We start from the raw sequence: 28000 nt of genomic DNA, 5'->3' as shown, positions 1-28000 counted from the left end.
TAGAACCGTTTGTCACAGTGTTGACATTGGTACTCTTTGACTCCAGTGTGGAAACGCTCATGTTCTGAGAGTTGAGACGATGAGGAGAACCGTTTGTCACAGTGTTGACATTGGTACTCTTTGACTCCAGTGTGGATATTCTCATGTTGCCGGAATGAGCTGTAGTAACTGAAGACTTTCCCACATTCCTGACATGGGTAGATTTTTTCCTTTGTGTGAATGTTTCTGTGACTATTGTAAGAACTCAGATGGGTGAATCTCTGGCCACAGTCCTCACAGCTGTACGGCTTCTCTCCAGTGTGAATACGTTGGTGGACTTTGAGGGTTCCTGATGTAGCGAAGGTTTCCCCACACTGGTCACAGCTGTACGACTTCTCTCCAGTGTGAATACGTTGGTGGACTTTGAGGTCTCCTGATGTAGCGAAGGTGTTCCCACATTGGTCACAGCTGTACGGCTTCTCTCCAGTGTGAATACGTTGGTGGACTTTGAGGCTTCCTGATGTAGTGAAGGTGTTCCCACATTGGTCACAGCTGTACGGCTTCTCTCCAGTGTGGATTCTCTGATGAATCGTTAAGACCGACCTCGATATGAACTCTTTCTTACACTGTTGACAGCGGTGAGGTTTAGGTTTCTTTGTTCCTTTTTGTTTCTGTAGCGACAGACAGACAGAAATACAAAGACAGAGTATGAGTGAGGCAGAGATGTGCAGTCAGGGTCGGCAGTAGGGATGAGGATCCTTAGGATTTTACAACTAATGAAAAGAAGACCAGGGGCCTCATTTATCAACAGTGCGTAGAAAAGGTTCTAAATTCACTCTTACGAATGAAATTTAGTATGTGCTTAAGTACAAAAAAATCGGTATTTATCAAACGTGCGCTGGCCTATCGTACGCACACCAGTAAGTCATCAATCTTGATAAATCCCACATGTTCTTAAGTACCATGCTCGTTCACGCTCAGACCATTTGCATTCAGAAACGCCTCCAATTAACCATATATGGTCACAACACATCCCTTTATCAACCATGTGAATGTGTTTTACCCCTCTCCGCCACAATGGTAAAGAGCCGAGGGTAACGAAAAGAAACTTCTCCAACACATAAATGGAAACCCTTGTAAACGAGGTTGAATCAAAGCAAAACATATTTTGTTGGCTCACTTAGTGCAGGAGGCATTAAAACAAAAGAAAGCTTGCTGCATGGGAAAATGTGATATTTTCGAGCAAGTTGTAAGGCAACGGCATTGTTTGGGGTCCGCGATCTGACAACTTTACGTGCAGTCATTCATAAACTCTTTCAATAAATAAGAGATGAAGATAAGTTCCTAACAACATTAGAGTTACTAAGTGAAATGAGTGATTGGCGAGTCTGGCGAGTCACCGCGGCTCGTCCAGCTCACAGCTGAGTGCTGTCAGATGAGACGCACAGAGAGCATCGGAGGGATCCTCCGCTTCAAAATATGTAAACGTGTGACACATTTAATGAATAATCAATTAGAGCTTACCTAAAAATAAGTGAGCCATGTAACTATTTATTGCATTTAGGATGTTAGCTCATTTGAACGCTGTTTTGACCGTCTGTTTTCATTGATGTATTGGCGATTTTATATCTACTTCAGTTTCATTACTGAGTTGTGATCAGTGTTCTTAAAAAAACTTAGATTATAAAACAAGAGGTCCAGAACACAGATGATGATTAAACAAACAAATGCATGACTTTATATTACCCTAGAAATGCACGGGTGGATTTGACGCGTGGCGATTATAAATATAAAGAGAACACTGGCGGTTCTAGTGTTAATGCAGACGTTGAAACTCTTAAATGCTTTGCTTTGTGCTTGTAATATCGCTATTCTACCACTAGATTCTGTTCGTAAGCATGGTCAGAGTTGTGCTTACATTTACACACATTCATAAGTCTAAGTACATTTTGGTAAATTCCATACTTTGCGTGGCAATGTTCTTACGCCCTACTTACGCACAGATTTATGCGTTTTACGGTTGAGAAATGAGGCCCAAGGACTTTAATACTCAAATACATTGGAGACACAGGTCACACACATTAGGGTGGGGACAGTCATCAAACAGAAGGGACACGGACTGGACAAGACAATGTTTAGCAAAATAAAACAGTAAACAGGGAGAAAAAAAAAGATGACACCAGAAAATAGGGAGCTTGACAAGTCTTGACAATTGCCAATAGACATAAATAGATATCTATCAATAACAGAAGTATCAAGAATCATTTTTATTCTTCTCTCCATTAGAAATGATATCATGATATTAAGTTAAATTGTTAATCCCACTCCCTGCTTTCCCACTCTGCAGATGCTTTGCAGCTTTCTCTAACCTCAAACCTGTTTAAACCTTTGTAGATTCAACAGGCATTTTTCAATATTTAAAACTTCCTCAACACTTCCAGTTCGGTGCGGTAAAACAAAAAGGGGGCAGTCGTTACAGGAAAAGGGGCTTAAGCTGATCAGCTGACAATGCCATTCAATTCGACTCCCCTGACTGCAAAAGAACAACAGACTACCTTAGCAACGGCCCTTCTCAAGTTACACCTGCCACCGGAAGACCAGCTTGGAGAGACGTCAAGGGCAAGCCACGGCCAGCCTCCAACACATAGTCAACTAATCAGAAATAATGTATTTGTTTCCTTATAACACTTTGTCCCCCATTGCGTCGTCTGTCAATCCATTTAAACTTTTATTGCCTTGCTTTTAATTTTGATAATGAATAGTTGCCTAATGTTTGCATGATACACTTCTGCTGTGTCACCATATGATAATGTATAAGCTATTGTAGTAGCCGAACGTTTCCCCATGGCTTGACAAAGACAAAGGGCTGGAGACTGGACAATCATCATTGTGTTTCAGGAAGGTTTATTTCAGGAGATTTCCATCAGACATTAGACATAGAGGATTTCATGGAGCATCGAAGCAGCAGTGAGAGAGCCGCCTGGCACCTACTCGATTAGTTACAGAACAGTGTCTTATATTCATGTGTGGGGGGGCATCAAGTGTATTATATCTACAAATAGACAGATACTAGTCTTTCTAGGGGTGCTCTACTTCTCCCCCGTGACCACAACCTTTAGACATACACGGTCAGCAAACTCTTGATATCATAGACTACTGAAATCCACCACACTATCATACAGAATGTTTTTGTTGGCCAGTTGGTTTTTGTTCTACTTTATTAGATGTAAAAAGAGAAATGTTGCAAGTTGCAGTATTTTTTTGGAATTGCTGAAATAAAACATAAATCAAATCATATTAACTGATCAGCTCTGTTTGGGTAGAAATGATCAGGGATATTATTTTTTTAGCTAGTTTTTATAGGCCCAGTTACATGTTTCTCTTGTGAGATCTGGCAACCCTGCTAACCATCCTCCTGTGGCCTGATGAATGTTTGTTGAATATTAATATCCAACTTCACACTGACTTCACTGCGGAGCGTCCTGGTCAAAGATCTTGTAGTGTGTGACCCCCTGTAACCAATCAGTCACGTAGTCTGCAAACCACAGCGACCCACGCAAGATGCCATTACAAGGCAGACAGCTGTGTAGCGTGAACTGCTCGTCAACTTCCTGTGCTCAAAGGTCACTCCACGTTTTGATTGATTGATTAACAATAAAAGCAAAGTAAAATAGTAGAACACGAATAAATAAAAATATAGCAGAAAAAGAAAAAAAATAGACACATATTCCACATACTGGAAAGGGGGAATGAGGACAAACAACGTATCTAGTCCTACCCCTTAACAGATTGATTCAGTTTCAGCAGAAATAACTCTATTCTAATCAGTTGTATTTATGTAGCCCGATATCGCAGACAGACAGTAATGTGCGTCAGTGGCCTTACTATCCGTACAGACAGTAATACGACACCTTGGTCCTTAGACCCACGAGGCTGAGGAACAACTCCCCCATAAAGAAACACTTTTAACAGGTAAAAACAGAAGAAACGTCATAATTTCACCATAGTAACATAAACTGTATAGTCACCGTTTGTGGAGAACTCATGCTTCTTCCTCGGTGGCAGCAGATAGTAACCAGAGACGGTGTTTGTGTGTCGAGCTCACAGACGTTTGGTCAGACCACGGACCTGTAAAGAGAAGGTGACAATGATTAGCTAATGTAAGCTAAATCAACTAGTGTGCTAGCGCTGTTTGATAGCATGTGCTGCTAGGTAGTGAACAACGTTCTTAAATCAACCATCAACCATTAATTACAGATACACAATGAAAATACAAAACAAGCTGACAAAGAGACAACAACAATTAAAACATTCAGATCAATTGAATGAAGCAGAACAATAGCCTAATTAAAACAGTTACAAGTGGAGTGGGACTGATTCAAAATAATACATTTAAATTGGTTAACAGTTATGAGTGTATTTATTTTTATTTGATGTTGTAGGCTGTTCCAGGAGTGAGGGGCACTGTGGCTAAAAGCAGTTTAACACTCACTCACTGCAAAGGAGGATTCTCTAGTCCATTGTGACAGCCAGTGCTGCTGAATCCACTTTTGTAAATGTTGAGAGAGAAGAGCCCTATCAGCCATTCCCCATAAAGAATTTGAAATAAACAAGTTACTTTTACTGGGGGTCACATATCTTGGGCTTGTTTTTCTGAAGTGCAGTTGTTTATTTGTGCTTTGAGTGAGCTCTAAAGGCCCGGACACACCGGCCCGATAATCGCCGTCGTAGAGTTTCGAGGGACACAAATCTGTTTGGTGTGTGCCATGAAATCGGTCGTCGTAGATGTCGTCGGGCTTTTTTTGAGCCGGCGGGCAGTCTTTCAGTTGGAGCAATTTGATTTGTGGAGGGCTAGCGAATCAGTGAAGCCCGGAAGTGAGGCGGGTAGCACAAACTGCTAACAACAGTTAGCCATCGTTTTAATGTGTTTGTTTGTTTCGTTCAGCGAGTACTCACATGCATCAACCCTTGTTGACTGCTCGACACCATGCTCGACACTCTCTGCTAAAAATGGTGCTCTTTATGGTCCATAAATATAAATACGTATTTCTATCTATGTTTATGGTCTAGAGAGCCGTCCAATCATTTCCAGCTTCCGTATTTTTTCGGGCCACAATACAGATTAGCGCCGCATGCTGTTATGGAGACATTACGTCCCGCGCAAGCGCAGAGCGTAAGGAAAGTCAGCAGTCGGTTTGGTGTGTTCTTTGCACTTTTTCGGCCGCGACGGGAAGACTGGAGCTCCCTGAATCGGCAGTCTCCATTTTCGGGTAGTCGGACTGGTGTGTCCTGGCCTTAACTAAGCAGTTGGTTTTGATATGTTAACAAGGTAAGGAGGAAGACAATAGGCTCCTCTGAGATGAGCTGCAACACGCCTCAAAACACAAGTAGACGGTTAGTCGGGGGAGGGACCAAAAACAGTGACTTGAAATACTGCAATTAAAAAGAAACTGAAACTGAAAACAACAAGAAATACTTCTAAAGTATGGAGCACAACTCAAAACAAGAAACAAGATATAACCCTATAAATATTCCTTGTAATTTCCTTCATCTTCGTTTAGCCTACATGATAAACACAGATTATCCTTTACTGATCAAACAAATGGGGTTTAGTAGTTCACCCTTGACTACACTAATATCTTCTTCTTCTTTCGTGTAACATCATCAGAGGTCCAACTCAGTGATTGTAGCCATGCCCTTGTCTCTGGTCCCACGTCAAACAGGCTGGCTTCCGGTCTGTACAGGGGGCAGGTGGTCGTGATATGCTCGACTGTTTGATCAGGGGCACCACACTCGCGTGCAGCGCTGTCTGCCAGGCCCCACTTCTTCATTGAGGATCTGAACAGGCCGACCCCAGTTCGTAGCCAGTTCAGAACATTGCCGGCGTGGGAGATCGTCTCCTGTGGCGCCATCTCCTGGATCCAGGATGTAGTGGTGGATGTTGGTTGGCCCAGCCCTCTCCCACTCCTGCTTCCAAGCTGTCGCCAGCTATCCATCTTTGGACAGGTCCTCAGTGGTGGCACGGAGCATCTCTTGTGCCGCCTTGTTGTAGGGCTGGCGGGACTTGAGTCTGTTCGGAGGAGCTGCTGTCTTTGTGGTATTATGGAGGATGTGCCAATCATGCTTCTGTGCTTTCCTTGCCAGGGCGAGAGTGGCAGCCTCTCGTTGTAGGCCAGCCGGTGCGATTCCTGCAAAGACTGGCAGCAGGACGACAGGGGTAGGCTTCAGGCACCCAGTGATGATCCGGAGGGCGTTGTTGATAGCCACATCCACCTTTTTAGCGTGTGGACTTCTGCTCCAGACTGGGGCACAGTACTCTGCTGCTGAGAAGACCAAGGCTTGGGTTGATACCCGTAGTGTCTTAGCAGTGGCTCCCCAGGTTGTGCCAGCAAGGCAACGGATCAGCGCAACCCTTGATGTTGTCTTTGCCCGGACATCTTCGAGGTGTTGTTTGAAGGACAGTGTCCGATCCAGACGCACACCAAGGTATTTAGGGGCTTGCTGGGACTCCAGACGCTTGTGGTCAGGAGCTCGGACGCAATGGCATCTGCTGTGACTGGGCAGCTTGGAGGCTTTGTGTATCTGCACTAATATGATAGATGGATATGCCTGCTTGTTATTTTTCATTCTTTAGCTCACACTGTCGGTTATGGTTTACTGACACTGGAGCCTGTTTTAATATCCCCATGTCCACCGCAGGAACAGTGTTTGGAACGTTTGAGGCTCACTCCTTGACTTCTTGTATAGTGTTTAAACGTGTATTGATTTTGTGAAGCACTGTATACAGTTTAAAAACGGGTTAAGACAAGCAAGCTGAAGTTCCTGAGTAGGCTAATGGAAAATATGTAAATTCTAGGGATGAGGCCGATCCGATCCTGTATCGGGTCCGATATGTTCGAAATCTGCGTATCGGACATCGGACTGACAGCTCCGATATTATTATTTTTTTTTTTACTATTACAGAGCGAACGAGCCGCGTGAGCATGCACCGACGATCGGTGGAGAGGGAGAGGACACTGCTTTCTAATTTGACAAACAGTACATATCAGTTTGTTAGTCAGTGAGCTAACCAAAGCCTAACTTAAAGCGGCTACGAGTAACATTTAAATATCTTTTAAACAGCCTCATGTTTCCTCTCATAATCATAAATTACCTTTAACAGCAAACGAGACCATCAGTGCAAAGAAAGACATTTTTATATAGTTTTTATTACTGCATTTGATCTGGTCGTACACCCAGTCCGATTTTTGGTTCACGCGTGCATGTTCTATGGTCACATATCCGTATTGGTCGCAGATTTCAGTATGGCGCAGGAACGTGAATTGAGAAGCCTATCCCTCCAGGTGAGGGAAGGGGAGCGGGAGCCTTGTTTGAGACAGTTATTTGTCGTCATAATGACTGATAACGGGGCTGAACCATCAAAGAAAGAAAAGAAAATGCAATGAAGAAAAGCTAAAAGGGAGAGTGATAGTCGGGCGGGAGGGCGTTGCCAAGCAACGTATACACAATTTCACGCAGCGAAACTAGACTGCAGTGTTTACTCCTAAATGAATGAGCGGTAGCCTACTAAAACAAAGTTTACTTTGCCTCACCAGCATCATCAGATGACCATTATTCATCTGAAATAGTCATTATTTACAACAACACATTACCTCATCGTGATCCATACTAACTAACTGCCATCTCTCGTTCATTCGCTTTGTGTGAGGACACGGGGACTCGTTCAGCTCCGTGAGAGGTGACAATGCATCAACTCAATGCAATCAGGTGTGTTTAGCACTTACTGGCATTAGTTGATGCTGTGTCACCCATAGACTCACGGAGCCGAAAAGAGTCCGGTGCCCTCACACTTTCAACACACGGACACGCCACGCACCATATTGCTTCCTGATTATTTGACTCTTGCACTCCCTGGACGAGCTACAAAACAGCTTCACGACAGCTGGCGTCGTAATAATACTACTGCTTTTGTTCAAAGGTGTCGCCAACGTGCCGACTTACTCGTAGTAGCTTTAAGTCAAGGAAGTGGAGAGGCTTCTGCACTGTGGTTGTATTTTACATAGTAGAATTTGTCAGAGAGAGGAAGACTGTGCAGATAAACACACCAACACATATTCTAGTGGGGCAGAACTGATCATTGAGAAGGATTATTTTTGTGTGACTATAATTTATATTTTCATTAAAATATTGCATAGTCTGCCTTTAAGATAAACCTATATGCATTTGTGTATATTTCTTGCTCCTTTAAATTAGAATTGATTACAGTTTTTTTTCGATCGCTAACCCACAGTGGGCACAACTGTAGCTCAATGTGCAAAACTCTAACTACAGTCTGCACTACCAACAGTCACTGGAGCTGAACAGTTCACTTCACCAGCAAAACAGTCTCAGTGCAGCAAACACTATGAACCAGCCTCACTGAGACAACACACACTGTCACTCAGAACCTGCTCAGAGTACAAACACTATGAACCAGCCTCACTGAGATAACACACACTGTCACTCAGAATATGCTCAGAGTACAAACACTAGCATCAAACCCCAATACACAAATTACAAACTTTTAATTTTAACAGTTTTGAATAATTTGAGTTACTTCACACAAATAAAGTAATATTTTCTTTGAGGAAAGAGTGAAATTAGTTCACATGAAATTGTTTATTTTATAACATACCAGTTATGTTTAGGTAAACAAAAATAAATGAACATCAGAAGTTTGCTTCAATAGATACATCTTTTTATTTTATTGATTTTATTGATGGTGTTTTGTTCCCCCAACAGAGCCTTAAAGGCAGTGCTGCCTGGAAGGTCCTATCCCCTATCCTTAGCAAGTGCTGCCTTGAAGGTCCCATTCGGGGCACTTGTTACATCTCCATGTAGCACTTAATAAAAATTGTTGGATTCATACAATAAAACGGGGGGTCTGGGGTCCCCCATAAAAAAATTAGCTTCAAAGACACTGTTTCCCCTTATTCTAGCAACTTTCTAAACACCAAAATGAGTTGTTCACATCGTTGTGCACTTTCACATTTTAGCCTTAGAAGGGATGATGCCTTTCTACTTTCATCTTTACTAACATTTAAGTAAAAATTAGACTAGAGAAAATTCAATGTGCCGCTACCATACAGTCTTTGACCACTGACAGCCAGCTACGGAAATATTGAAGGAAGTTTTCCTTCATGTTGAGGTGATAGCTGACTATTATCAGGGTACTATAGGGGGCACTAAAAGGGCACCAGATGGGCAGAAGGGGACTATAAGGGCACTCATTGAGGCACGTCATCAAATTTTCTTGTTCTAGAGGGCACATCATCATAATTTATTATCATGTTTTGCATGTGAAAAGGGCAGCCAATAAGGCATTTCCTCTCGTTTTCACCACTCTTGAGGGCACTTTAGTGCGCTTTTTCAACCATTTAGCCCCCCCCCCCTGATTCCGCCGCCACTGCATCTGTCCACGGGCGCCATGACTCGGGACCCATAGCATGCACACTAATACGATAGATACATTTATTTTAGTGATAACGTTTGGAGGAGCAGGAGCCTTTAGTAAAAGATCCCTCCAGATATGGGCGGTGTAGCTCTGAGACTCTGCTGTGTGTAAGACAAGCTGAGGCTAATACTGTAGGCTACATGTCCTGCTGGAAGTTTGAACGATAATAACGACCCCTATATTGTGATAGAAAACGGCCTATACAACAGTACCTGCACCAGAGGCGAGTTGATGGTACAATGTAGCGGGAAAGAGCCTTAACAATAAAAAGTAAACGCGGGAGTCGGCGCCATGTTTGTTTCTTTGCAGCTACACTTTCGTGAAAGTAAGACAAACTTAGCTCATTTCACTATATTACCTTAAACTAAAACGATCTCTCAACATTCACTAACAAACTGCAACAATCACGGTGAGGTTTAGAAACATTACCAACCTGATAAATAAAGACGAGACGGTGAAGAGGCTTGTGTTGTCTGCTGAGACTTCCAATGTTGTGAGAAAATATCGCGCATGCGCAGATCCTAACCAGATGCTTCTTCTCCTCCATATAGACTTCCGTCAGTGTAGACGCTGAGCGCATTACTACCACCCAGTGGTCAAAGTCGAGACACTGCAGTTGAACGGGGTAACATTTTAACTTATAGATATCGTGAAACTTTGAATATCCAATTATGGGTCAATTTGCCTTGAAGAGTTACAATCTTTATTTAATTTTTACAACATATTTGTGTCCTACGTTTTTACAGAAAAGATTTGGATACAGCCTTTTTTCATTAAAAAACCCTAAAAAAATGTCTTCAACTATCAGTTTTTCCCCACAGTAGAGCCAGTCAGTAAACACATCTCCAGACATCGCTGCTGTGTGATATGCAACAGCGCACTCTGGTGGGGAGAGCTAGTAAACACACACACACACACACACACACACACACACACACACACACACAATACAGAGCTAGTAAACACACACACACACACACACACCTACACACACACAGACTAATACAGAGTTAGTAAACACACACACACACACACACACACACACACACACACACACACACACACACACACACACACACACACACACACACACACACAGACTAATACAGAGTTAGTAAACACACACACACACACACACACACACACAGACTAATACAGAGTTAGTAAACACACACACACACACACACACCTACACACACACACACACACACACACACACAGACACACACACACACACACACACACACACACACACACACACACACACACACACACACACCTACACACCTACACACACAGAGACTAATACAGAGCTAGTAAACACACACACACACACCTACACACCTACACACACAGAGACTAATACAGAGCTAGTAAACACACACACACACACACACCTACACACACACACAAACTAATACAGAGCTAGTAAACACACACACACACACACCTACACACACACACAAACTAATACAGAGCTAGTAAACACACACACACACACACACACCTACACACACACAGACTAATACAGAGCAGGTAAAAAGGTATAAAAGTCATAGTGCTCGTGGTGTAGTGGTTAGAGCGTTTCCATAACTGTAGATAAAGAGATAAATATCTTTATGCAGATTAGAAACACCTGAGTTGAAAGGACTATTTAAAAAAAGCATTTGACTTAAAAATTACAAAGAATTGAAATACATAGAAAGCAGATCTAGTGATAAGAATAGCGGTAAAGTGGAGGGATACGTTTAGTTAAAGGTGCTACGAGGAACTTTTAAATATTTCTGAAACAGTCTCATTTTTCCTCTGACGATCATAAATTACATGTAACAAGCAAACGGAACCATCAGTGCAAAGAATGATATTTTTATATAGTTTTTCTTTATGCCTTTTTCATGGGGTATACGCTCACCCAGGAACAACAGCTGGCGTGGTAAAAACACCACCGCTTTGGTCCAAAGGGGGGCGCTAGAATTAACACAAACTGAAAGTTCCTCGGAGCACCTTTAACAGTCCTGTGGTATCATAATGCATATCAACCTCTTGTCCAATCAAATAAAAACTATTATAAAATGTACTTAAACCAGTTTAACTCTCAAATGAGCTCTCATAATTAGAAATACTACATATATACACATGATATACAGTTTACTTTATATATGTAATTAATAGACATGAATCTTAAACCTGCAGTGTGTAGAATTTTGGGTTTTATTTCCTAGCAGATTTTGTAGAAAGTAATTATAATATCCATAAGTACGTTTAATTTAGTGCATAATAGCTGAATTTTTTTTTTTAATAATTTTTTTTTCCCTTAGAAAGGGTCTCATTTATGTCCATATTTCTGCATATTTTGGACCAAGGCCTAGTGCCACCATCTTGAAAGTGTCATAGTTGGAATGTCATCAGGTGCATTGTTTAAAATTTAGAATTGTTCTTGTCCTTGAAGGCCACTGTAGCTTCTGTTATTATTCAAAAGGGGTGGGGTTACCCAGGGAGTGTTGCATTCTAGAACTTTGTAGAACTTTCTTCATGATGTCATATTACACACTGCACCTTTAACTAAAAAGTTTTAATATTGATTTTTTTTTTTAACCTTTATTTCTACAGGTAAATCCCATTGAGACCGAAGACTCTTTTGCAAGGGAGACCTGTTTTCCTTTCCCACGTTACCATTCACACACACATTCATACACCGATAGCAGGCTAACTATCGACATTCACACGAGGCAAGGTGGTTGAAGTGTCCTGCCCAAGGACACAACAACCATGACACAGGTGGCAGGGCGGGGATCGAACCTCCAACCCTTTGATCATCGGCCGACCCGCTCTACCACCTGAGACACAGCCGACCAGTTATTTATATACTGTAAACTATATAAAGGGTTTTATCTGCATAGAGAATGTTTTGGCGGCGCGGCGAAAAATTGTTTGGCTGGTTGCCATGGTTACCCGTTTGGTTGTATTGCAGTTGCGGTGTTTCTTTATAGGTCCATGGTGTTAAATAGCGATGTTGTCAGCTTACTAAAACAGTTTATCAGCGAGTGATAACATTGGTTATGCGGAAACATTAACACTATTGAACAGGAAACGTCTTAATAGGCGTTGCGGGCAGTTGAGTGGATGACTCCTGCTTTCGGGGCGTTGGGCTCACGAGCCGACCAGTTTATCAGACCAGCTGTTTGAGACGGAGATGAAAAGGAAAGTGAAACTTATGGTGGAGTAGCCTGGCTCCGCCCGCCCGCCTACTTCCGGCCAAATTTTATTTTCCCTTCAGTAGTCAGTCTGGGTGTACAGCCCATTTCCCAGTTTTGCCGGAGATTCGACAGCCGGTCCAATCAGCGAACAGAGCGAGTGGCTGAGAACGATGACGTCGAAGTCGCGCTCCAGTTTCAGTTGCCAGAAGCCGGCTCATGACACACGTGACGACCAAACGTTATGCGATTGGTTGGCTAATCCAGAGTGGCACTGGGCAGATCCAATAGTTTTAAACTTTAACAGACACCCGCCTCCATGAGTGAACGTTTGCCAATTACAGCACTGCCAGACCTTCTGTACAAAGGAAATGAAGTACGATGGTCTGGTAGCACCAGGCTAATGGTGGAGCAGTTAAATAGTTAAATTAATAAATATTATAACCGAACACAATAATGTGTTGTGTTATCTGCTTTAGTAGCCTACAATAGGCGAGCACATGTCGACCCCACTCGGTTTTCGTTCCTAAATGGTATGATTTAGCCTACTTACCGGCTACACGTGTAAACCCCTACTACCTAGTCAAACCATAGAGTCAAACACAAGGGAAGAGGACGGAGATGTATAACGTCTGGGTCATTGTAAATTTAAGCCTCCATTGCTTTCCATTGCTATAGCCTCGTCTCCAGTCACTGTCCTTATTGTAAACATTTCACAACTCATTTATGTAATTATACAGCGGTGCATTTGGGCATTTACTAGCTTTATCACCATTCAAACAAAAAATAAACGGTTTGTGCATCCAACAGCACAACAAGACATGATTGTGGCTCGTGTCGCTCTTGTCTCTTTCTGCGGACATGCGCAGTAGAGCGGGGAGTGACGCTGTGTGACGTAGACTGATAAGGGGTCTATAGGGAGAGGGCAGTGTGGAGGGTGAGGGGATGGCATCGTCTGTGGACCTGTTTGCCCTGTATGCAAACTGAGATAGATAGATAGATAGATAGATAGATAGATAGATAGATAGATAGATAGATAGATAGATAGATAGATAGATAGATAGATAGATAGATAGATAGATAGATAGATAGATAGATAGATAGATAGATAGATAGATAGATAGATAGATAGATAGATAGATAGATAGATAGATAGATAGATAGATAGCAGGACCCAACGCTAAGGTTTTTTTTCACTTGCCCGGTCGGGTAAGTGGGTGTGAATTCTACTTGCCCGAAGTCAATCTTTACTGGCCCCTATATAAAAAAATTTTTATTAGTTAAATATTTGTTATATTCGCTCTATATTTACAATGTATAAACACATCATGGACAGTGTTATAGATAAGTTAAGGGTCATACTGAAAGTGGAGGCTATTATTCAAATATTATTTGAGTTGGAACATTTGTAATTTTTTTGTTTCTAAACCGACAATAACTGCAAATGAGATGTGTTTTATGCAAAAAAAACATTGTTCACACAAACGTTTTTTTCTTTCACCTTCATTCTTTTTACAACAGCAATTCTTTAAAACTTTTTTTCTGTAAGAAATGTTTGTAGGCCTACAACAATCTGTTTTAAAAGTTTATTTTTATTTTTTATTATTCAAAATCTCAACTTTTGGCTTAGGACAGGCTGTTTTGAACACTTTTCCAGTAGCCTAGTTTCAAGCTTCCACAGCCTCCTGGTATGTGAAGTGACACCTCTGGTCCATTTCTTAAGATGTAGGCTACATGCAGGCTGTAGATATGTTCCTCTGCTAACTGTTGCTGATGTTTGTGTTGACCTGCACACATTAAACTGGTAGTAGGCTACTAGTAGCAGAGCTAACGTTAGCATCCTCGCTACGACTTGATTCACTTTGGATGCATTTAAAAAACGCGGATATTTTTGCTGTTTTTCAGACGGCTGGGTTCTACTTATTTAAGCCTAGTCGTTGGCTTTTGTACTTTCTGTCACACCATGTAGTTCTCTTTCCTATCTCTCTGACTGTGTGTGTGTGAGACGCGCACCAGTTTTTTGCCGAGATCTGTGTGTGTGCGTGTGTGCGTTTCGGCGGTGGAACCCCGCCCCCCTTCACTATACGGAGGAGAGTTGAGAGATGCAACGCAGCAGACACAACTACTCGCACATAAATTAGATAAGTAACATAGGCCTAAGCGTTTAATGGATAATGAGCACCAGCTCTATATGGAAAAAGACCGTAGATAGATGACTTGTATTTGGCGCTATAAAAAATTTAAATATTATTATTATAATTATTTTCAATAATTTCGGAAAAACTCCCAGTTGCCCGTTCGGGCAAGTGGGTTGTCATAGTTACTGGCCCGACATGGCGTTTTACTTGCCCCGGGACGTCGGGCAATCCTTATTGTTGAGCCCTGGATAGATAGATAGATAGGCCTGTATGCAAACTGCAGGGGGTCCAGTGAGTCATCATTGTTTGCTGATGCCTTAATAACTCTGATAATAAAATGCATGTGATATACAGATGTCTGTTTTAGCTGTTCCACAGAAATTAAGCTGAAATGTATTTGATCAGTCCAATATTTAATAAAATGCCAAAAACAGCTCAAAACCTTAAACAGTATAAGAATCTGGAGATTCAAACATTCAAAAATACTTCAAGCTGAAAACAAAGAAACTATATTCATAAACAAGTTGCTAAAAGTGAATATGGTTAAGGATGGGTGACTCATTCTGCCCATTAAAGGATTATTTAAAACTTTTAAAATAATGTTTCATGTCTTTCTTTAAATATTTCAACTAGAAATATCATTAACATTTCAAATTATTCAACATTTGTCTTACATTATGACAGTTTAACTATTCACTCCCTATCATACTCCTTCAGCTGAATCATATCAATCCAAGCTAGCAATGTAGTTTAGCTCCAAGCAGATTAAAGGACTCTTTCAGTTTATCAGAAAGTTCATACTCAGCAATCCAGTTTAGCATCAGCTTTTCAGCATTCACACGCATTTTTAACAGGAGATTCATTTTCTAAATAAAACAGTTAATTAGAATAAACATATGCATTATTGAATACAACTTTAAATTTATTCAAAATAACAAAGAAAATAAATGGTTTCAAACAATAAAAAGACAACTGCATGCAGAGCGGTTAAAACATTTCAAAAACTACATAACTATCATAACATTTGACAAGAAAGACCTCAACAAAATGTAAAATAATTATTCTGATGGGGTCAGATAAACTCTTGGAAATGGGTTTAGTCAGATGAATGAGGTTCTACAACAGAATCTTTTTATCCTCATTGATAGGTGGAATTTCACATGAAAACAGGGCTCTGCATTTATTACATGATATATTCACACATCATATGCTGAGAAAAAATGCTTCTCTCTCCTACATGTTTTGATCTATGACAAACAGAAACAGTATATCATTGTTTGCTGATGCCTTAATAACTCTGATAATAACTGACAGTTTAAACACACTTGTGTTTCTTTAGCCGATAGTTTCTGGTGAAGCTTTTCATACATTTGTCACAACAGTACGGTTTGTGTCCTGTGTGGATTATCTCATGCTGTGAGAGGTGAGACGATGTGGAGAACCGTTTGTCACAGTGTTGACATTGGTACTCTTTGACTCCTGTGTGGATTCTCTCATGCACTGAGAGGTGAGACGATGTGGAGAACCGTTTGTCACAGTGTTGACATTGGTACTCTTTGACTCCAGTGTGGATACGCTCATGCACTGAGAGTTGAGATGATGAGTTGAACCGTTTGTCACAGTGTTGACATTGTTGTGGTTTGACTCCAGTGTGGATACGCGCATGTTGCCGGAATGAGCTGTAGCAACTGAAGACTTTCCCACATTCCTGACATGGGTAGATTTTTTCCTTTGTGTGAATATTTCTGTGACGATTGTAAGAACTTTGCTCGGTGAATCTCTGGCCACAGTCCTCACAGCTGAACGGCTTCTCTCCAGTGTGAATACGTTGGTGGCGTTTGAGGGTTCCTGATGTAGCGAAGGTTTCCCCACATTGGTCACAGCTGTACGACTTCTCTCCAGTGTGAATACGTTGGTGGACTTTGAGGTGTCCTGATGTAGTGAAGGTGTTCCCACATTGGTCACAGCTGTACGACTTCTCTCCAGTGTGAATTCGTTGGTGGACTTTGAGGGATCCTGATGAAGTGAAGGTGTTCCCACATTGGTCACAGCTGTACGGCTTCTCTCCAGTGTGGATTCTCTGATGAATCGTTAAGGCCGACCTCCATAAGAACTCTTTCTTACACTGTTGACAGCGGTGAGGTTTAGGTTTCTTTGTTCCTTTTTGTTTCTGTAGCGACAGACAGACAGAAATACAAAGACAGAGTATGAGTGAGGCAGAGATGTGCAGTCAGGGTCGGCAGTAGGGATGAGGATCCTTAGGATTTTACAACTAATGAACCATTGGCGCTTTAGCCTATATGCTAACATCTGAACACTCTTTGTGTAGTGTGGAACTGACAGCTGGAGTCTTTTTTAGTCTTTTTTATTGTTGTTTGTCTTTTTACTGTTTTTGTATTGTATTGTGGACCGTTTTTCTCTGTGTCTGGAATAAAATAAAATAAAATCAATAGAAGACAAGGACTTTAATACTCAAATACATTGGAGACACAGGTCACACACATTAGGGTGGGGCCAGTCATCACACAGAAGGGACACGGACAGGACAAGACAATGTTTAGCAAAATAAAACAGTAAACAGGGAGAAGAAAAAAGATGACACCAGAAAATAGGGAGCTTGACAAGTCTTGACAATTGCCAATAGACATAAATAGATATCTATCAATAACAGAAGTATCAAGAATCATTTTTATTCTTCTCTCCATTAGAAATGATATCATGATATTAAGTTAAATTGTTAATTCCACTCCCTGCTTTCCCACAGATGCTTTGCAGCTTTCTCTAACCTCAAACCTGTTTAAACCTCTGTAGATTCAACAGGCATTTCTCAATATTTAAAACTTCCTCAACACTTCCAGTTCGGTGCGGTAAAACAAAAAGGGGGCAGTCGTTACAGGAAAAGGGGCTTAAGCTGATCAGCTGACAATGCCGTTCAATTCGACTCCCCTGACTGCAAAAGAACAACAGACTACCTTAGCAACACCTGCCACCGGAAGACCAGCTTGGAGAGACGTCAAGGGCAAGCCACGGCCAGCCTCCAACACATAGTCAACCAATCAGAAATAATGTATTTGACAGTAATACGACACCTTGGTCCTTAGACCCACGAGGCTGAGGAACAACTCCCCCATAAAGAAACACTTTTAACAGGTAAAAACAGAAGAAACGTCATAATATCACCATAGTAACATAAACTGTATAGTCACCGTTTGTGGAGAACTCATGCTTCTTCCTCGGTGGCAGCAGATAGTAACCAGAGACGGTGTTTGTGTGTCGAGCTCACAGACGTTTGGTCAGACCACGGACCTGTAAAGAAAAGGTGACAATGATTAGCTAATGTAAGCTAAACCAACTAGTGTGCTAGCTCTGTTTGATAGCATGTGCTGCTAGGTAGTGAACAACGTTCTTAAATCAACCATCAACGTCATTCAGTGATCAGCAGTGTTGCAGGGGGAACAAACCTTTAACATTACAGAATCAACTACAGAGGCAACAACCAACAGCATTTTCATTTCATTTCATTTTCCTTTATTTACCCTCAAAAGATCAATTGAGGGGTGACCCTCTTTTACAATGACGTCGAGTTAATTACAGATACACAATGAAAATACAAAACAAGCTGACAAAGAGACAACAATTAAAACATTCAGATCAATTGAATGAAGCAGAACAATAGCCTGATTAAAACAGTTACAAGTGGAGTGGGACTGATTCAAAATAATACATTTAAATTGGTTAACAGTTATGAGTGTATTTATTTTTACTTGATGTTGTAGGCTGTTCCAGGAGTGAGGGGCACTGTGGCTAAAAGCAGTTTAACACTCACTCACTGCAAAGGAGGATTCTCTAGTCCATTGTGACAGCCAGTGCTGCTGAATCCACTTTTGTAAATGTTGAGACAGAAGAGCCCTATCAGCCATTCCCCATAAAGAATTTGAAATAAACAAGTTACTTTTACTGGGGGTCACATATCTTGGGCTTGTTTTTCTGAAGTGCAGTTGTTTATTTGTGCTTTGAGTGAGCTCTAAAGGCCAGGACACACCGGCCCGATAATCGCCGTCGTAGAGTTTCGAGGGGGCGGGGACACGAATCTGTTTGGTGTGTGCCATGAAATCGGCCGTCGTAGATGTCGTCGGGCTTCTTTTGAGCGGCGGGCAGTCTTTCAGTTGGATTAATTTGATTTGTGGAGGGCTAGCGAATCAGTGAAGCCCGGAAGTGAGGCGGGTAGCACAAACTGCTAACAACAGTTAGCCATTGTTTTAATGTGTTTGTTTGTTTCGTTCAGCGAGTACTCACATGCATCAACCCTTGTTGACTGCTCGACACCATGCTCGACACTCTCTGCTAAAAATGGTGCTCTTTACGGTCCATAAATATAAATACGTATTTCTATCTATGTTTATGGTCTAGAGAGCCGTCCAATCATTTCCGGCTTCCGTATTTTTTCAGGCCACAATACAGATTAGCGCCGCCTGCTGTTATGAAGACATTACGTCCCGCGCAAGCACAGAGCTTAAGGAAAGTCAGCAGTCGTTTTGGTGTGTTCTTTGCACTTTTACGGTGTGTTGGAAACTGAATAGTATTTGTTTGTTGTTGACAGTGTGTAGTTATGCAAGCAGTCGTGGTACATGCAGCAGTAGGCCTATTACATCTCCAGTGTTTATGTACACTATAATAGACAGGAAGAATAGCCTACTGTAAGTTGCCTCTGCTGCTGTTTGTTTCCTGTCCATTATATTTCAAAAAGCACACAGTATCACTCAGAACTTGTTGCTTCTTGAGCAAGGACTATACTGAACTTATTAGTAGCCTATCTTATTTAATAATCGAATAGAAAATACATTTTCATTAGTTTGTAGCTTTGCCATAACTACAGGTGTATGATGTATATTTCAGCGAGGCTACATGATGTAACATTGAATGTGTTTTACAGATATGAGTGACCTGACGGAACACACTATCTGTTCCATCAGAGGAGACTGTTCACTGGGTGGGACAGGTGGTCTTCTTCAGGGCCCACCAGCAACAACTGGACAGTTACATACAAGTTATGGCTTTGCTTCTGTTTGATATGTACACTTTATATTTCCATTTCACTGGCTATGAATAAACTGCTTTATTTTTAAGTATGGTTTTGGTCTTTTTAAAATGTAATGATACTGTTTTATAAGAAATCTTCAGAGAGATAAAGGGTTGAATTAAAAAACGTATAAGTCAATGCATGTAGATCGGTCAGAAAACTAGTCCAACATCCTGACTATGAAAATGTGAGTTTCAAGTAATCCTTTACTACACGAAGCAAACAGTGACAGTAAGTAACACAATACATGTTTTAACAGTAACACTTTATTATGAATGAGTGATCACAATACAAATGATACATTATCTATTAGATATTGAAAGGGTGTCAGATAATTTGCAGCTCTGACTAATTATTTATATACTTTTTTTTTTACAAAAGATAATGCCTTTCCAGTGAATCTTGACATGATACATTCCTTTCCTGCCTACGCAGCTACGCGCCTAGTTCAAAAAATGTAACTTTTGTTGCTCCTACACCTGACGATTAGCCGCGTTGGCCAATCAGCGTTGGGCTTGACCCGACGTCACATACATTGGCACGGTCGGAGAACAGTGTACTGTACACAGAGGCTGATGAGAGACACCGAGGAGGAAAATGTATTGCAGGCAGCCGAGCCGGTGCTGTATGACAGCAGCTCGGGAATAGAAGACGTGGGGAGAGTAAACCAGGAGAATGGACTTCCTGGTTAATTCAGTGAATATGTGCGGCTGTGCTTAAGCCGATAAAACAAGTTAGCGCCGTATAGCATTAGTTAACTCACCCTGTTGTGTGCGGGCGGCTAGCGCCTCATATTATGAACCCAAACATGACGGCTATGTCCGGGGGACTTTCACAACAAGTACCGGTCACAGCCAGGTAGGCTAATTGGCTACTTGGCTTTATGTTGTGCCGCCGTGCACCGATGCTGCTGTAACTGTGTTTGTTATGTAGCTGCCGTGAATATGCAATGCTGTTTTAATGCTAGGCTATTTGTGCTGTTCAGTTTGTCTTTTGGCACAGTTGTTGGCCGTGTTGTTGTTGTTTTTGTGCGGACATGCACGCTATTGTGTCGGGTCGGGTCTGATCGCAGCCATGGTTGATTAGGGGAAATACAATATCGGTAGGTAGACTAGGCACGTTACGCGCGTACAACCATTTTTGACACAAAATGATCAAGCAACATTTTAGCTGCATTACGCACGTGTTCGCACCTTAACATGCACACTAATACGATAGATACATTTATTTTAGTGATAACGTTTTGGAGGAGCAGGAGCCTTTAGTAAAAGATCACTCCAGATATGGGCGGTGTAGCTTTGAGACTCTGCTGTGTGTAAGACAAGCTGAGGCTAATACTGTAAAATACATGTCCTGCTGGGAGTTTGAACGATAATCTAGTTGGTAATAAGGTCCGCTGCCCAATCCAAACCCCCACGCTTCATTTCCCAGAGTTTATGAGTGTGTTTCGGCCCGGGGGAAGTAACGTTATACAATGAGGTGGGAAAGCTAGGCTAGGCTAAAGCTATGCTGCGCTCGACTCTGCTGTGTGTAAGACAAGCTGAGGCTTATACTGTAAGCTACATGTCCTGCTGGAAGTTTGAAAGATAATAACGACCCCTATATTGTGATAGAAAACGACCTATACAACAGTACCAGAGGCGAGTTGACGGTACAATGTAGCGGGAAAGAGCCTTAACAGTAAACAGTAAACGCGGGAGTCGGCGCCATGTTTGTTTCTTTGCAGCTACACTTTCGTGATAGTAAGACAAACTCCGCTCATTTCACTATATTACCTTAAACTAAAACGATCTCTCAACATTCATTAACAAACTACAACAATCACGGTGAGGTTTAGAAACATTACCAACCTGATAAATAAAGACGAGACGGTGAAGAGGCTTGTGTTTGTGTCTGCTGAGTCTTCCAATGTTGTGAGAAAATATCGCGCATGCGCAGATCCTAACCAGATGCTTCTTCTCCTTCATATAGACTTCCGTCAGTGTAGACGCTGAGTGCATTACTACCACCCACTGGTCAAAGTCGAGACACTGCAGTTGAACGGGGTAACATTTTAACTTATAGATGTCATGAAACTTTGAATATCCAACCAATTATGGGTTTGCATCTCGTTAAAAACCAAAGATTTGGATACAGCTTTTTTCATAAAAAAACCCTAAAAAAATGTCTTCAACTATCAGTTTTTCCCCACAGTAGAGCCGGTCAGTAAACACATCTCCAGACATCGCTGCTGTGTGTTATGCAACAGCGCACTCTGGTGGGGAGAGCTAGTAAACACACACACACACACAGACTAATACAGAGTTAGTAAACACACACACACACACACACATAGCCTACCATAACATAGGCCTGGAAACATATAGTTTGTATGCATTGTCTGCATGTTTGTAAGAAGAAAATGTATCATAAATCAGACAGTGAACAACATATGAACAAATTATTCTGTAATAACCTTCAGAATAGTGCTGAGAATGATTATGGAAAGTTTAGTTGATGTAAGTGCTTTAGAAGTTGAGATTTTTTGGTTCAGAGTATCGGAAAAATAAAAAATAATGTTGAGATACTGTCCGTTAATAATGGATTGGATTTATATAGCGCTTTTCAAGGCACTCATAGGCCTTTCACACCGCCGCAAAATCGGAGCTAGTTCTGGGCTTGTTCGGAGTTAGAGCCAGTGTTTTGGTTTCACACCGCCAGAGAGCCTGCTCCGGGCCGTAAAAACCGGGGGAACTCATACCCCAGGATTGAGCAGGGTTTGATAAGAACTGCTTGCGCGAACGGTTGGAGGAGGGATTATCCTGACCAACCAGAGCAACTCAAACCTCATGCCCGCCATATTTAAAAACACCGCTACTACGAGACGTAAACATAACATAATTACCGAACGTAGCGAACAAATTGACCGGCGAGAATACGCTGTATGGGTCCTGTTTGCTTAAGAAAGCAAAGCGAGAGCCAACAAGTGTAAAAATAAGACGTATTCGCCGCTGTTGTTGTGCTTAAAGCTAGCGGTAGCTTTAGCGTTAGCCACAAGAGCAGCGGCGTCGGATGACGTACACACACGTTTACAGTGACGTCATGACGTTGCTCTCTTGCCTGTCTCCGGTCGATGTGAAACCAACCGGTTCATAACTGGGATAAGGCTGTAACCAGTTTTGAACTGACCCCAACACCAGCCTGGAACTGACTCTTGGTTCATTTTGGTGTGAAAGGCCTATCAAAGACACTTTACAGGGTTCCAGGTTCCACTCGTTCACACACAGTCATACCGGTGGTGGTAAACTACGATAGAAGCCACAGCTGCCCTGGGGCAGACTGATGGAAGCGTGGCTGCCATTCCGCGCCATCGGCCCCTCCGACCACCACCTCAAACATACAGCAGTCATACACATTCACACGAGGCAAGGTGGGTGAAGTGTCTTGCCCAGGGACACAACAACTATGACACAGGTGGCCGGGCGGGGATCGAACCGCCAACCCTAGGATTGTTGGCCAACCTGAGCCACAGTCGCCCCGTTAAAGATGGTTTTATAGGAGAAATATACAGACGCAAACAGACAAGGTTTAGTCAAATAAACACCTGAATGTACATGTTGGACCTTTTGATTTATACTAGTATGAAAGAAGACATGTTATGGAAGATAAATAGACAAAAATATAAACAATTCTTCGATTTCTTTCCAAAACATTTTAGAATAAATCTCAGAGGAGGCAGGATGATAAGACCAAGGCACTTTATTATGAACGTATGAGATGTTGATTGAATACATTTTCTACAGGTTTTTAATGAGTATAAAATGATATTATAAACGTTAACAGTAAGTCTTATAACAGGTAAAATATAAGGCAACAGACAGAGGTAGCTGCAATACATGATACAACATGAAAATAGTGGAAATATGAAATTGTGAAAAAAAAAAAAAAAAAAAATGCCGTTATGACGTTTGGTAGCAAGGCTAGAAATGTACTTTCTCACTAGACACACACACACACACAACACAGACACTCACACACACTCACACACACACACGCACACACACACACACACCCATCACTGTGTACAGGGTAGGACACACACACACACACACACACACACACACACACACACACACACACACTCACACTCACACTCACAAACAAACAGACACACACACACACACACACATTCCGTGTTTAACTGTTACCAATATAAAAAATATTTGACATATAAAATTGAGCGGTAAAAAGATATAAAAGTCATAGTGCTCGTGGTGTAGTGGTTAGAGCGTTTCCATAACTGTAGATAAAGAGATAAATATCTTTATGCAGATTAGAAACACCTGAGTTGAAGGGACTATTTAAAAAAAGCATTTCACTTACAAATGACAAAGAATTTAAATACATAGAAAGCAGATCTAGTGATTAGAATAGCGGTAAAGTGGAGGGATACGTTTAGTTTAAAGGTGCTACGAGGAACTTTTAAATATTTCTGAAACATTCTTAATTTTTCCTCTGATGATCATAAATTACATGTAACTGCAAACGAGACCATCCGTGCAGAGAATGCTATTTTTATATAGTTTTTCTTAATGCCTTTGTCATGGGTATACGCTCACCCAGGAACAACAGCTGGCATGGTAAAAACACTACCGCTTTTGTACAAAGGGGGGCGCTAGAATTAACACAAACTGAAAGTTCCTTGGAGCACCTTTAACAGTCCTGTGGTATCATAATGCATATCAACCTCTAGTCCAATCAAATAAAAACTATTATAAAATGAACTTTAACCAGTTTAACTCTCAAATGAGCTCTCATAATTAGAAATACTACATATATACACATGATATACAGTTTATATATGTAATTAATAGACATAAATCTTAATGTTGTATAATGTATATTTTGATGCCTGGGCAATATTGATTGAGTGAAACATTCTTGCCAATAAAGACCTTTGCATAAAATGAAACTAAAAAGATTTAATTTTTTTTTTTATTATATATATATATTTTTTTTTAACCTTTATTTCTACAGGTAAATCCCATTGAGACCGGAGACTCTTTTTTCAAGGGAGACCTCTTTTCCTTTCCCACGTTACCATTCACACACACATTCATACACCGATAGCGGCAGGCTAACTATCGACATTCACTCGAGGCAAAGTGGGTGAAGTGTCTTGCCCAAGGACACAACAACCAAGACACAGGTGGCAGGGCGGGGATCGAACCTCCAACCCTTTGATCATCGGCAGACCCGCTCTACCAACTGAGCCACAGTCGCCCAGTTATTTATATACTGTAAACTATATAAAGGGTTTTATCTGCATAGAGAATGTTTGGCCAAAATGATACAAATTCTAAATATATTATGTTATGTAAAACCCCTCAAATCTGTTTCTAGTTCAACCCAAATACAAGTCATCCTTCTCTTAGGGCTGGGAGATTAGATGCATTTCAGTTTACGTTACTGCTTCCCCTCCATCATGAAAACAAAATAATCGTAATAAAACTACCATTGAAACTCTTCTCAACCCCACACCGCTCTTAAAATTCACAAACTTTGCGCCTTTACTGCTGCAGTCGCAACCCCAAAAAGTAGTTCCGTGTTCACACCCCCCAAAGACCCATTCTGAGCCAGGAAAAACCCTGGATAATGTATAGTAGCCTATAGTATATTATAAAATGTCTGCATATTTTTTAGATTTTGGTCTGAAGCTTTTCATTTTTCCAGTACAGAGTGGAGTGCAAATCGTTAACTTAGATCAACGATTACTCAACATAAAATAGATTTTATATTTATTTTTTAATCAGTGAATATTTCCTCACAATCTGCTACTTGTCTGTGCTGGACAGTAAATCCAGTGTTAACACACAGCCTAGGTTCTGTAAACGGGCATGTTGCTAGCTACGGTGGCCCCCTTTGCTTACATACTCTTTGTGTACATACCAATTTACAGAGCCTAGGCTGTGTATTAAAACTGGATTTTTTTCCCCCAAGCACACACAGTAGGGGAGAACGGGGTAAGTAGGCACACTATTTACTCTAGTGAGAATTGCTTATCACCTAAACATCTTTCACTAGTCATTCCTACATTAAACTGAAGCTTAAGGTGTTGGCTTGAAATGTGTACCCCTCACTTTTTCTATCTTATTGTAATAAAGAAGAAATCAATCATCAACGACACCCTTACACATTGTGACAACCAACCCCATCAAGGGGTCGGTTGTCAAACACTATGGGGTTGTTTGTCACAATGTTATCTTAATGGGAATAATCTTAAAAAGAAGGCAAGAAAGTAGAACTAAATTTGAAAGTTTAATTGCATTGTCAAGTTGACAAATAGACCTACATAACGTTCTGTAGCCTTGGCAGCTGGTCTAGTTTGGGATGCACTGGGTTGTTTTGATTCTGTTGTCCTTTTTTCTCTTGCATGCTAGCTGCCTTTTCCTGCTCTATTCTTTCCTTCTCTGGGGTGTCAGTGAGGATACAGCTTGACAATTTATTTCATTATTGGGTTCCTTTTCTGGCTGCAGCCTTGAGATAACATGTGACAACCAACCCCCGAAAAAATGTGACGACCAACCCCAACTTGAATTTCTTGCTTGCATCAAGGCCAACAACCATCTGACAACTACTTAGCTTGCTAACCACAATCTAAACTATAGTTTACCCTTCACACTTTGTATGGGTAACAAGTGTTTTGTTATAAACCCATTGTGTAAAAGCCTAGAAGAAAAATACTGAGGAGCTAAATATTTTCAATTTGACATGAAAAACACAAACAGTCGTCTCACCTCAAATTCAGCAGTCTAACTCCAAGGAAGACTATGTAGGTGACCTCTGATCCCAATTCTGGATATTTACATACCAACATTTAACAGACAGCGCCTTCTGGTTCTGAGATATAACGATTGTGACAACCAACCCGTGTGACAAATTACCCCGTTCTCCCCTACAGACAGGTAGCGGATCATGAGGAGACATTCACTGATTTTGACGACAAGCGTTCTCCAGAATCACTGACTACACCTTTAAGGCAGTGGAGTGCAAATTGTTACCTTAAAAGGTGCAGTGTGTAATATGACATCGTCAAGAAAGTTCTAGAAAATTCTACAAAGTTCTAGAATGCAACGCTCCCTGGGTAACCCCCCCTCCTCCCCCCCTATTGAATAATAACAGAAGCTACAGTGGCCTTCAAGGACAAGAAATATTCTAAATTCTAAACAATGCACCTGATGACATTCCAACCATTAAACTTCCAACATGGCGGCATGGTGCCTTGGTCCCATAGACATAGGCTATGGCTGAGTCTTGATTCAGAGACCACGCACTTGGTAGGACGCAGTCTCGCGGTCTATGAAGGCTATAGCCTATGAAGGCCGATTTTAAGGCCGGTTTTAAGGCCAACGAGCCTTGTTAAACGAGACGGTCTCCGCAGGTCTCCGTTTACGAGCATTTCCGGTTTACGTAACCTTGCGTGACGACTCGCCGCTCCTGTGCTGCCTAGCAACCCTGATTGCTGCCAACGGAGACAGCCCTGTCAGCGGAGGAAAAAAGAAAAATAAGTTGTCTACCAGACGAAAAGAAAAAAAAGTACAAGAAAAAAAGAAAGGATGATAAAAGTTAAGAAGATGGAGCAACACGTTGCTGTTTTGTTATTTTTTATTTTATTTTATGCAATCTCTGAAAAAAACGCAATGAATCTTGGGATATGTTGGGCCACGAAGGATACATCTGATGCAGCCTTCAAAACTGCTTCAAAACCGTGAAACGAAGGCTGCATTTCACGACCGCATATGAGGAGCCTTGCAAGGAGCCTTGCAAATGGGACAGCCTTTGCGCGCCGCTATGACGCAATCGGTCTTCAAATGCAGCCTACGAGGCCGGTTCCAAGACCGCAACCCCTGAATCAAGACACAGCCTATATCTGTAGCCTATATTATATCTATGCCTTGGTCCAAGGTATGGAGAAATATGGACATATATGAGACCCTTTCTAAGGTGGAAAAAAGCTATTATGCACTAAATTAAACGTACTTATGGATATTATAATTATTTTCTACAAAGTCTGCTAGGAAATCAAACCCACAAGTCTACACACTGCAGGTTTAAAGGGGCACTGTGTAATATGACA

At 41.4% G+C, this 28000-nt stretch overlaps 2 protein-coding genes across 2 annotated transcripts in view; both read right to left on the bottom strand.

Annotated features, from left to right (window-relative positions):
• Window positions 1-15278: 15278 nt before the first annotated feature.
• LOC307249926 (uncharacterized protein) lies at window positions 15279-21810 on the bottom strand. Its single transcript, XM_080026828.1, has 3 exons — window positions 21735-21810; window positions 18011-18110; window positions 15279-16974 (listed from the first exon to the last, which is right to left on the bottom strand). Exons 2-3 carry the CDS (start codon window positions 18026-18028, stop codon window positions 16120-16122), a joined length of 873 nt encoding a protein of 290 aa, XP_079882954.1. The 5' UTR covers window positions 18029-18110; window positions 21735-21810; the 3' UTR covers window positions 15279-16119.
• A 5201-nt stretch (window positions 21811-27011) lies between these two features.
• The window catches only part of LOC307250034 (protein SSUH2 homolog), a 25771-nt gene continuing 24782 nt past the window's right edge, over window positions 27012-28000 (bottom strand). Inside the window, exon 12 of the mRNA XM_080026962.1 lies at window positions 27012-28000. This exon is cut by the window's right edge and continues 797 nt beyond it. The gene's annotated coding sequence lies outside the window, so the exon portion shown is untranslated.

The sequence above is a fragment of the Ammodytes marinus genome (assembly GCF_949987685.1).
Source record: "Ammodytes marinus genome assembly, chromosome: 4".
Taxonomy (NCBI): domain Eukaryota; kingdom Metazoa; phylum Chordata; class Actinopteri; order Uranoscopiformes; family Ammodytidae; genus Ammodytes; species Ammodytes marinus.
This window is presented reverse-complemented; position numbering and strand designations above follow the sequence as displayed.